The sequence below is a fragment of the Gorilla gorilla genome, chromosome 16 (assembly GCF_029281585.2).
Source record: "Gorilla gorilla gorilla isolate KB3781 chromosome 16, NHGRI_mGorGor1-v2.1_pri, whole genome shotgun sequence".
Classification (NCBI taxonomy): Eukaryota; Metazoa; Chordata; class Mammalia; order Primates; family Hominidae; genus Gorilla; species Gorilla gorilla.
The window spans coordinates 50,013,711-50,025,747 of record NC_073240.2 but is presented as its reverse complement, the minus strand read 5'-3'; the positions used below and the strand labels follow the sequence as shown (position 1 = coordinate 50,025,747).

General features: G+C 38.2%; 1 protein-coding gene across 11 annotated transcripts in view; it reads right to left on the bottom strand.

Moving 5' to 3' along the window:
- GALK2 (galactokinase 2) overlaps window positions 1-12,037 on the bottom strand; it is a 166,243-nt gene that overhangs the window by 109,455 nt on the left and 44,751 nt on the right. For 10 of the 11 annotated variants that reach the window (XR_010131176.1, XM_019010860.4, XM_063698986.1 and 7 more), the window contains one exon: window positions 1,340-1,463. Coding sequence is in view for 9 of the 11 variants with exons in the window: in XM_019010860.4 (XP_018866405.2) it covers window positions 1,340-1,463 (124 nt within the window). In the remaining 2 variants the exon portion in view is untranslated. Of the gene's footprint in view, window positions 1-1,339; window positions 1,464-12,037 lie in introns of those variants that run through there. The other variant, XM_063698989.1, reaches the window with a different exon arrangement.

Here is a 12,037-nt window from a genome sequence, read left to right as displayed (position 1 = left end):
AAATGGACAATTCTAGGAGGCATACTGCATGCTTCCTAGGGGTCCTGGTAGAATCAAGCCTCCTGCCTCTAGCAGGGACTATATGTCTTGATAATTCACCTCTAATTGCCCAACTCATTCTTCATGCTCTTTCCTACTGCTCCTGGGACCATTTCTCAAATATACTACCTTCATCCAGGTCTGTCTCAGGATCTACTTTTGTGAAAAATGAAACTGAAACCACATATTCATTATTGTGGGAATGATTAAGTAAATTTTACTAAATCAAGATGACAAAATATTATGCACGGATTTTTAAATGTTCATAAACAATGACACAAAAATATGTTTGAGATAATGTGAGCTTTTCAAGGGTCCAAAATGCACACAAGATATATTATCAAACATGCGAAATGAAAAGGAAAAAAAGATCTTCTACAGTAAGTTCCATATAAAAGTAAAAAACTTCTACGTCTTGCACAAACTGGTATAGAGTCTTATCAAAAATATTTTCCAAATACATGCATGTTATTGCAGATAAACTAACCAATGAACAAGCCAAACATATAATATGCCAAATACAAGCCAAAATCTTTTTTCTGTAATTATCAAGTCAAATCCATTATAATACATTAGAAGCAAGTAGAGTTTATCCCAGAAATGCAAAAAGGGCTCAACATTAGAAAATTCATCAGACTAATTCACCATATTTTTTAAAAAAACTGATCTTCAATTCTAAATAGACATTTAATTAAATTCAATACCCATTAGTAAACTTTTTTAATCTTAGCAAACTAAGATTTTTTTTAAAGACTTTGTTAACTTGATAAAGCATATGTACTAGAAACTTACCTCTATTAGGCACCAGACTCTGTTTTTATATGCTAGGGCATTGAAGAAGAGAGGCAACAGTGCCCGAAGTCACAGAGTTTACAGTCTACTGGGTGACACAGGTAAATAAACAGATAATAATAATACAGCATAATAAGATGCTATGAGAAGATACTTAGAAGGTGCCATAGTAACATAGGAAAACATCAGATCTGACTTTGCTGGAGATAATTAGATCAATAGATGATAAGTACCTATCGGACAAGGACAGAGTTATTTATCTTTGTATCACCTGGTATCTAAGACTATGTCTAGCACATGATAAGTCTTTGATAAATATTCCTTAAATGAATTGACAAATGAACAAAATGAACAAACAATAAATAATGGCCTTAGAATTTTTTAATGTCAGGTACAAAATATCAATAAATTAAATGACTTGTTACAAATCTGATGTCTCCTAAAGAGTTCATTTGGGTACAAACAGAACCATACATACACACACACACTAGCAATTTTAAATACTCACGGATACAAGGGATTTGTATTGGCCAGTTGGAGAGCGTACGTTTTCACAGGTTCTACAGCTATTAGCACATCTTGTTCTACAGCCATAGGAAGAACAGAATATCCACAATAATCTATATGCTCTCCTAGAAAAAAGAGAAAGCTTTTTTAATCATTGCTAATATATAAAACAAAAGCACCTAAAGAAAGTTTACATACAGGAAAAAACTGACCATGAGCCAGGTTTTAACAGTAAATAAAAATAAAGGGAAGCAGAGCAAGATGGCCAAATAGAACCCTTCCATGATCTTACACCAAATTGAGCAACTATCTATGCAATAAACATCTTCATAAGAGCCCAGAAAATTCAGGTGAGTACCTGAAAATCACAGTACCTGGTTTTAACATAACATCAGGGATAGAAGAATTGAAGAGGACAGGAAAGACAGTCTTGCATTGCCTACAGGATCCCTTCCAGCATGGACAGAGAAACTGTGTTTGGGGGAGGGAGGGTGAAGTGAGTGTGGGTCTTTGCACTGGAACTCAGTGCAGCCATGTTACAGAAAAACACAAAACAGCAGAATTCTGCTAGCACCCAAGGAGGGGGCATTTAGATCAGCCCTGGGCAAGACAGAATTCTCAATCTCAGCAGGAGGAACCTGAGTCCCAACCAACCTCACCTCTGGCTAACTAAAGTGGCCTAGTGCCCAGAATAAGCTTAAGTGGCTGTCAGGCCACAAGTACTGCAGTCCTCGGGTAAGCCCTGGTACTGCACCGGCCTTGGAGTCAGTAGACTTGGGATGTGTGACCAAGTGTGACACCAGCTGTGGCAGCCAGGGGAGTGCCTGATCACATTGCACCCAACTCCAGGAAGTGCAGTTTGGGGAGAGATTCCTTTAGCTTAAGGAAAGAAGTGGGAAGAGTACAGAAGACTGTCTTGCAATTTGGGTACCAGTTCAGCCAAAGTAAAGCACCAAGGAGATTCCTGAAGCTGTCAATTCCAGGACTTAGTCCCTGGACCCACCCTCATTCAGAGGGAATCCACTGCCCTGAAGAGAAGAACCCAGTCTTGGCAGGATTCACCTGCTCACTAAAGATTCCTTGGGCCTTGAATAAACATCAGCAGTAACCAGGCAAGATCCAGTATTATACAGGCTTCAGGTGTGACCCAGCACAGTGCCAGCTGTGGAAGCCATGGAAGTGCTCTAGGCAGCCCAGTATGGAGACAGACTACTTCTGACTGGGAGGAGTAAAGGGAAGATATCAAGAGGACTTTGCCTGACAACCCAGGGAATTCTCCTTTACCTTATCCAAACTCATCAAGGCAGTGCCTCTAGATGTCAGGAAGAATTGCAGCATTCCTGGGCTTAGAGCACCTCCTTGTGCCGATATGCCCATACGGACCACAGGCTTAGAGCACAACACACTCAATCCCATTTGAATACACGAAAAGCCTTCTCAAGAATGAAGGGTACAAACAAGCCCAGACTACACAGACAAATAAATATCTAATTTGTCAATGCCCATAAGTGATGAATTGTCCACAAGCATCAAGAGTATCCAGGAAAACATGACCTCATTAAATGAACTACAGAAGATACCAGTGACCAATCCCAGAAAGATGGAGATGTATGTCCTTTCAGACAGAGAATTCAAAAGAACTGTCTTGAGGAAGCTCAACAAACTTAAAGATAACACAGGGAAGAAATTCATTATTCTACCAGAGAAATTCAACAAAGAGATTAAAAATTTTTGAAATTTCAAACAGAAATTCTGCAGCTGAAAAATTCAACTGGCAAACTCAAAAATGTCTCAGAGTCTCTCAACAGCAGAATCGATCAAGAAAAATAAATAGTGAACCTGAAGACAGGCTATATAAAAATACACAGTCAGAGGAGAGAAAAGAGAAATAATTTAAAAAGAATGAAGCCTCTCTACGAGATCTAGAAAATAGCCTAAAAGGGGCAAATCTAAGAGTTATTGGCTTTAAAGAGGATGTAGAGATAGAGAGATCAGGGTAGAAAGTTTATTCAGTGAAATACTGATAGAAAACTTTCCAAACCTAAGAAAAGATACAAATATTAAGGTATAAGAAGATCACACAACACCAAAAGGATTCAACCCAAATAAGACTAACTCAATTAATATATTAATCAAACTCTCAAAGGTCAAGGATAAAGAAAGTATCCTAAAAGCAGAAAAAGAAAAGAAGCAAAGAACATATAAAGGGGCTCCAATATGTCTGGTAGGAGACAACTCCGCAGGAAACTTAGAGGCCAAGAGAGAGGGGGATGACATATTCAAAGTGTTGAAGAAAAACAAGTTTTGAACTAGAATATTATTTCCAGTACAATTATCCTTCAAACATGAAAGAGAAATACTTTCCCAGACAAACACAGCTGAGGGGTTTCAACAACACCAGACCTGTCTTGCAAAAAATGCTAAAGACAGTCCTTCAATCTGAAAGAAAAGCACATTAATGTAAAAAAATATACATCACATGGTGGTACAGAACTCACTGGTAATGGTAAATGAACAGATGAATACAGAATACTCTAACACTGTAACTATAGTGTTAAAACACTCATATCTTAGTAGGAAGATTAAAAGACAAACCTATCAAAAATAGTAACTGAAACAGCTTTCTGAGCATAAAAAGATATAAACAGAGACAATCAAAAGTGACAAAGCAGCCGGGCATGGTGGCTCAAGCCTGTAATCCTAGCACTTTGGGAGGACAAGGCAGGAAGATCACGAGGTCAGGAGATCGAGACTATCCTGGCTAACATGGTGAAACCTCATCTCCACTAAAAATACAAAAAAAAAAAAAATAGCCGGGTGTGGTGGCAGGTGCCTGTAGTCCCAGCTACTTGGGAGGCTGAGGCAGGAGAATCGCTTGAACCTGGGAGGCAGAGGTTGAAGTGAGCCGAGATCACGCCACTGTATCCAGCCTGGGTGACAGAGTGAGACTGCATCTCAAAAAAAAAAAAAAAAAAAAAAAGTGACAAAGTGAAGAAATGGGGTTAAGGTATAGTTTTGGGGGTTCTTTTTGTTTTCTTTTTGCTGATTTCTTTTTTATTTTCATTGTCATCAGAGTTAAGCTGTCATCTGCTTAAAATAATTGGTTATGTTATTTGCAAGCCTCACAGTAACCACAAAACAAAAACCTGTAACAGACACAAAAAAAGTTGGGTTTTTTTGTTTGTTTGTTTGTTTTTGAGACAGACTCTTGCTCCGTCACCCAGGCTGGAGTGCAGTGGCGTGATCTCAGCTCACTGCACGCTCCACCTCCCAGGTTCATGCCATTCTCCTGCCTCAGCCTCCTGAATAGCTGGGACTACAGGCACCCGCCACCATGCCCAGCTAAATTTTTTTGTATTTTTTACTAGAGATGAGGTTTCATCATGTTAGCCACAATGGTCTCGATCTCCTGACCCCATGATCCACCCGCCTCCGCCTGCCAACGTGCTGGGATTACAGGCGTGGGGCACCGTGCCCAGCCCAAAAAAAGTTTTAAATAATAAATTAAAACATTGTCAGAAAAAGTCACTTTTACACAAAGGAAGACAAGAAGGAAGGAAGAGAGGACCAACAAAACAACCAGAAAATAAATAACAAAATGGCAGTAGTAAGTCTGTACCTTATAACTATAACATCGAATATAAATGGACTAAATTCCCAATAAAAGACAAAATGGATGAATGGATTAAAAAAACAAAAACAATAAGCTAACCTCATCGATAAAGACATGCAGACCAAAAAAAATAAAATAAAATAGAAAAAGATATTCCGGAACACACACCAGGGCCAATTGTGGGGTGGAGGGGAAGGGGAGGAAGAGCATTAGGACAAATAGCTAATGCATGCGGGGCTTAAAACCTAGATGATGGGTTGACAGGTGCAGCAAACCACCATGGCACACGTATACCTATGTATCAAACCTACACATTCTGCATTCATATCCCAGAACTTAAAGTAAAATTTTTAAAAAAAGAAAAAGATACTCCATACAAATGAAAACCAAATGAGAGCAAGAGTAGTTACGCATAAATAAACAGGATTCAAGATAAAAACTATAAAAAGAGACGAAGGTCATTATATAATGTCAAAGGAGTCAGTTCAGCAACAGGATATAACAATTGTAAATATATGTGCACCCAATGCTGGAGCACTCAGATATGTAAAACAAATATTATTAAAACTAAAAAGAAGGATAGATGCCTATAGAATAATAGCTGGGGATTTCAAAACCTCACTTTCAGCCCTGGGGTATTTATCCAGGGAGAAAATCAACAAAGAAACATCAGACTTAATCTGCACTATAGAACAAATGGATATTTATAAAAACATTCCATCCAACAGCCCCAGAATACACAGTCTTCTCATCAGTGCCCAGAATATTCTCCAGGATAGATCTTAAGTTAGACCACAAAACAAGTCTCAAAAAGTTCAAAAAAGTTAAAATAATATCAAGTAACTTCTCTGATCATAATGAAATAAAATTAGAAATAAACATGAAGAAAAACTTTGGAAACTAAGCAAACACTTGGAAAGTAAAAAGTATGCTCCTGAATGACCAGTGGGCCAAGGAAAAAATTAAGAAATTTTTAAATTTCATGAAACATGTGGGAGTGAAAAGACAACAGATCAAAATCTCCATGATACAGAAAGAGCAGTACAAAAAAGCACATTTAAAACAATAAACACCTACATCAAAAAGGTAGAACTATGTCAAATAAGCAACCTAAAGATGCATCTTAACAAATGAGAAAAGCAAAAGCAAATGAAATGCAGAATTAGTAGAGGAAAAGAATTCGGATCAGAGCAAAAATAAGTAAAATTGAAATTTAAAACTACAAAAAAAAATCAATGAAATTAAAAGTTGGTGTTTTGCAAACATAAACTAAATCAAAAAACCTTTAGCCACACTAAGTAAAAAAGAGGCCAGGTGCACTGGCTCACACCTGTAATCCCAGCACTTTGGGAGGGGAGGCCAAAGTGGGCAGATCACAAGGCCAGGCGTTCAAGACCAGCCTGGCCAACAGGGTGAAACCCCATCTCTACTAAAAATACAAAAATTATCCAGGCATGGTGGTGGACACCTGTAATCCCAGCTACTCGGGAGGCTGAGGCAGGACAATCACTTGAACCCGAGAGGTGGAGGTTGCAGTGAGTTAAGATAGCACCACTGCACTCCAGCCTGGGCAACAGAGCGAGACTCCATCTCAAACAAAAAAGAAAAAGTAAAAAATAAAGAAGATTCAAATAAATAAAGTCAGAGAATTTTTTTTAAAGATATTATAACTGATAGCAGAGAGTCAAGGCATCATTAGAGACTATTATGAGCAACTATATACCAACAAATTAGAAAACCAAGAAGAAAGGGATCAATGCCTAGACCCATATGATATGGCTTGGATCTGTGTCCCCACCCAAATCTCATGTTGAAATGTAATACCTAATGCTGGAAGTGAAGCCTGGTGGGTGTTGATTGAATCATGGAGGTGGTTTCTAATGGCTTAACACAATTTCCTGAGTGTGGTTCTCATGATAGAGTTCTCACGAGATCTGATCATTTAAAAGAGTATAGCACTTCCCCTCCCTCTCATCCTCCTGCTCTAGCCATGTAAGGCGTGCCTCCTTCCCCTTTGTCTTCCACCATGCTTGTAAGTTTCCTGAGGCTTTCCCAGCCATGCTTCCTGTACAGCCTGCAAAATTGTGAGCCAATTAAACCTCTTTTTTTAAATAAATTATCCAGTCTCAGATACTTCTTTATAGCAGTGCAAGAGCAGATTAATACAGAAAATTGGTATCAGAAGTGGGGCATTGCTATAAAGATACCTGAAAATGTGAAAGCACCTTTGGAACTAGGTAAGTGGCAGAGGCTGGAACAGTTTGGAGGGCTCAGAAAAAAGATAGGACGATGAGGGAAAGTTTGGAACTTCCAAGAAACTTGTTGAATGGTTGTGTCCAAAATGCTGATAATAATATGAACAATGAAGTCCCAGCTAAAGAGGTCTCAGATGAAAATACAAAACTTTTTGACAACTAGAGTAAAGGTCACTTTTGTTATGCTTTAGTAAAGAGTCTGGAGGCATTGTGCCCCTGCTCTGGGGACCTGTGGAACTTTGAACTTGAGAGTGATGATATCTGGTGAAAAAAATTTCTAAGCAGCAAAGCATTCAAGATGTAGTCTGGCTGCTTCTAACAACCTATGCTCTTATGCATAAGCAAAGAAATGACCTGAAACTGGAATTTAAATTTAAAAGGGAAGCAGAGTGAAGAAGTTTGAAAAATTTGAAGCCCAGCCATGTGGTAGAAATGAAAAGGCCGTGTATGTGTGTGTGTGTGTGTGGGTGTGGGTGTGGGTGTGGGTGTGGGTGTGTGTGTGTGTGTGACGGCCAACATTGGGAAACCCCGTCTCTAATAAAAATACAAAAATTAGCCAGGCATGGTGGCACATGCCTGTAATCCCAGCTACTCAGGACGCTGAAGCACAAGAATCACTTGAGTCCAGGAAGTGCAGGTTGCAGTGAGCCAAGATCGTGCCACTACACTCCAGCCTGGGCAACAGGGCGAGACTACATCTCAAAAGTTAAAAATAAAATAAAATAGGCCAGGCACGGTGGCTCACGCCTGTAATCCTAACACTCTGGGAGGCCGAGGCAGGTGGATCACCTGAGGTCAGGAGTTCGCGACCAGCCTGGCCTTCGTGGTGAAACCCTGTCTCTACTAAAAATACAAAAAATTAGCCAAGCATGGTGGTGGGTGCCTGTAATCCCAGCTACTTGGGAGGCTAAGGCAGGAAAATCACTTGAATCTGGGAGGCAGACATTGCAGTGAGCTAAGATCGCACCATTGCACTCCAGCTTGGGCAACAAGAGCAAAACTCCATCTCAAAAAAGTAATAATAATAAAATAAAATAAAATAAATCCTCAGCCACTAAAAAAAGGTAGAAATTTTGCATATAAACAACCTAATGGTACATCTCTAGCAAAAACAATCCAAATCCAAAATTAGTAGAAGGAAAGGAATAATAAAGATCGGAGCAGAAGTAAATTTGAGACAAAAATTAATGAAATGAAAAGGTAAACATAATAGCAAATCTTTAGCTAGACTGAGAAAAAGAGAACATACAAATAAATAAAATTAAAAAAACAGAAAAGGAGACATTACAAGTGACACCACAAAATACAAAGGATCATTAAAGCCTATTGTGAACAACTATTATGCCAACAAATTGCAAAACCTAAAGGACATGCATAACTTCCTGGACACATAAAACCTAAGAAGATCGAACCAGGTAGAAATAGAAAACCTGAACGCACCAATAACAAGTAACAAGATTGAAGCAACAGTAAAAAGTCTCCCAACGAAGAAATGCTCAGGACCAGAGGGCTTCACCCATGAATTCTACCAAACCTTTAAAGAAGAACTAACACCAATTCTTTCCAGACTTGCAAAAAAATTGAAAGGCAGGGAATTCTTTGAAACTATTCTATGAGGCCAGCATTATTCTGATACCAAAACTGAACAAGGACACAACAGAAAAAGAAAACTACAGGACAATATCTCAGTTGAACATATAATCAAAAATCCTCAATAAAATGTTGGCAAAATGAACCCAAGAGCCCATAAAAAGATTATATACCATGATCAAGTGGGATTAATCCTAGAAATGCAAGGAAGGGGTTCAACATACACAAATCCAAAAATACGATATATCACATCAACAGAATGAAGGACAAAACCCATATAATCTTTACAATCAATTCAGAAAAAGCATTTGATAAAATTCAACATTCTTTCATGATAAAAACTCTTAACATACTAGGTACAGAAGGAACATGTCTCAATACACAATAAAGGCCATATATGACAAACCCATAGCTAATGTCATACCAAATGAGGAAAAATGGAAAGCTTTTTGTCTAAGCACTAGAACAAGACAAGCATACCCAATTTCACCACTCTTATTCAAAATAGTACTGGAAGTCTGAGCCAGAGCAATCAGGCAAGAGAAAAATGTAAAGGGCATCCAAATTGGAAAGGAGGAAGTCAGATGGTCTCTACTTGTACACAACATGATCTTATACGTAGAAAAACCTAAAGACCACAAAAAGCTTTTACAGCTGATAAATTCAGTAAAGTCGCAAGATACAAAATCAGTATTAAAAATAGCTAGTGTTTCATTCAATGTAAATGGCCCAAATGCTCCACTTAAAAGATAGAGAACCGCAAAAAGGATAAGGACTAACCAACCATCTGCTGCCTTCAGGAGACTCACCTAATACATAAGGACTCACATAAACTTAAAGTAAAGGGGTAGAAAAAGGCATTTCATGCAAATGGACACCAAAGCAAGCAGGGGTAGCTATTCTTATATCAGACAAAACAAACTTCAAAGCAAGAGCAGTTAAAAGAGACAAAGAGGGATATTATACAATGGTAAAAAGGCTTTGTCCAACAGGAAAATATCACAATCCTAAAGATATATGCACCTAACACTAGAGCTCTCAAATTTATAAAACAATTACTAATAGAACTAAGAAATGAGATAGACAGCAACACAATAATAGTGGGGGACTTCAATACTCCACTGACAGCACTAGACAGGTCATCAAGACAGAAAGTCAACAAAGAAACAATGGATTTAAACTATACCTTGGAACAAATGGACTTAACACAGAGCATTTCATCCAACAACCACAGAAAACACATCCTTTTCAACAAGGCATGGAATTTTCTCCAAGATAGACCACGTGATGGGCCACAAAACAAGCCTTAATAAATTTAAGAAAATTGAAATTATATCAAGCACTCTCTCAAACTACAATGAAATAAAACTGGAAATCAACTATAAAAGGAACCTTCAAAACCATGCAAATACATGGAAATTAAATAACCTGCTCCTAAATGAGCATTGAGTCAAAAATGAGATCAAGATGGAAATTTAAAACTTCTTTGAACTGAATGACAATAATGACACAACCTATCAAAACCTCTGGGATACAGCTAAGGCAGTGCTAAGAGGAAAGTTCATAGCCCTAAACACCTACATCAAAAAGTCTGAAAGAGCACAAACAGACAATCTAAGGTCACACCTCAACAAACTAAAGAAACAAGAACAAACTAAACCCAAACACAGCAGAAGAAAGGAAATAACCAAGATCAGAGCAGAACTAAATGAAATTGAAACAAACAAACAAACAAAATACAAAAGGTAAATGAAACAAAAAGATGGGCCTTTGAAAAGATAAAATTGGGCCGGCGCAGTGACTCACGCCTGTAATCCCAGCACTTTGGGAGGCTGAGGCGGGTGGATCACCTGAGGTCAGGAGTTCAAGACCAGCCTGACCAACATGGCGAAATCTCGTCTCTACTAAAAGTACAAAAATTAGCTGGGCATGGTGGTGGGTGCCTGTAATCCTAGCTACTCAGGAGGCTGAGGCAGGAGAAGCTTGAACCTGGGTGGTGGACATTGCAGTGAGCTGAGATCACACCACTGCACTCCAGCCTGGGTGACAAAAGCGAGACTCTGTCTCAAAAAAATAAAAGAAAATTGATAGACCATTAAAAAGATTAACCCAAGAAAAGAAGAGAGAAAATCCAAATAACCTCACTAAGAAACAAAAGAGGAGATATTACAATTGATACCACTGAAATACAAAAGATCATTCAAGGCTACTATGAACACCTTTACATGAGTAAACTAGAAAACCTAGAATAGATGGATAAATTCCTGGAAAAATACAACCCTCCTAGCTTAAATCAGGAAGAATTAGATACCCTGAACAGACCAATCACAAGCAGCGAGATTTAAATGGTAATTTAAAAATTACCAACAAAAAAAAAGTATAAGACCAGACAGATTCACAGCAGAACTCTATCAGACATTCAAAGAAGAATTGAAACCAATCCTTTTCACAGTATTCCACAAGATAGAGAAAGAAGGAACCTTTCCGAATTCATTTTACGAATTCATTTTATGAAGCCAGCATCACCCTAATATCAAAACCAGGAAAGGACATAACCAAGAAAGAAAACTACAGTTCAATATCCTTGATGAACATAGATGCTAAAATCCTTAACAAAATCCCAGCTAACCAAATCCAACAACATATCAAAAAGTTAATCTACCATGATCAAGTGGGTTTCATACCAGGGATGCAGGGATGGTTTAACATAGGCAAGTCTATAAATGTGATACACCACATAAACAGAATTGAAAACAAAAATCACATGATCATCTCAATAGATGCAGAAAAAGCATTCGACAAAATCCAGCAAGCTTTATGATTAAGACTCTCAGCAAAATTGGCACAAAAGGGACATACCTTAATGTAATAAAAGCCATCTATGACAGACCCACAGCCAACATAATATTGAATGAGGTAAAGTTGAAAGCATTCCCTCTGAGAACTAGGACAAGACTAAGATGCCCACTCTCACCACTCCTTTTCAACATGGTACTGGAGGTCCTAGCCAGAGCAATCAGACAAGAGAAAGAAATATAGGGCATTCAAATTGGTAAACAGGAAGTCAAATTGTCACTTCTTGCTGATGATACGATCGTTTACCTTGAAAACCCTATGGACTCCTTCAGAAAGCTCCTGGAACTGATAAAAGAATTCAGCAAAGTTTCCAGATACAAGATTAATGTACACAAATATAGCTCTTCTATATACCAACAGCGACCAGAGAATCAAATGAAGAACT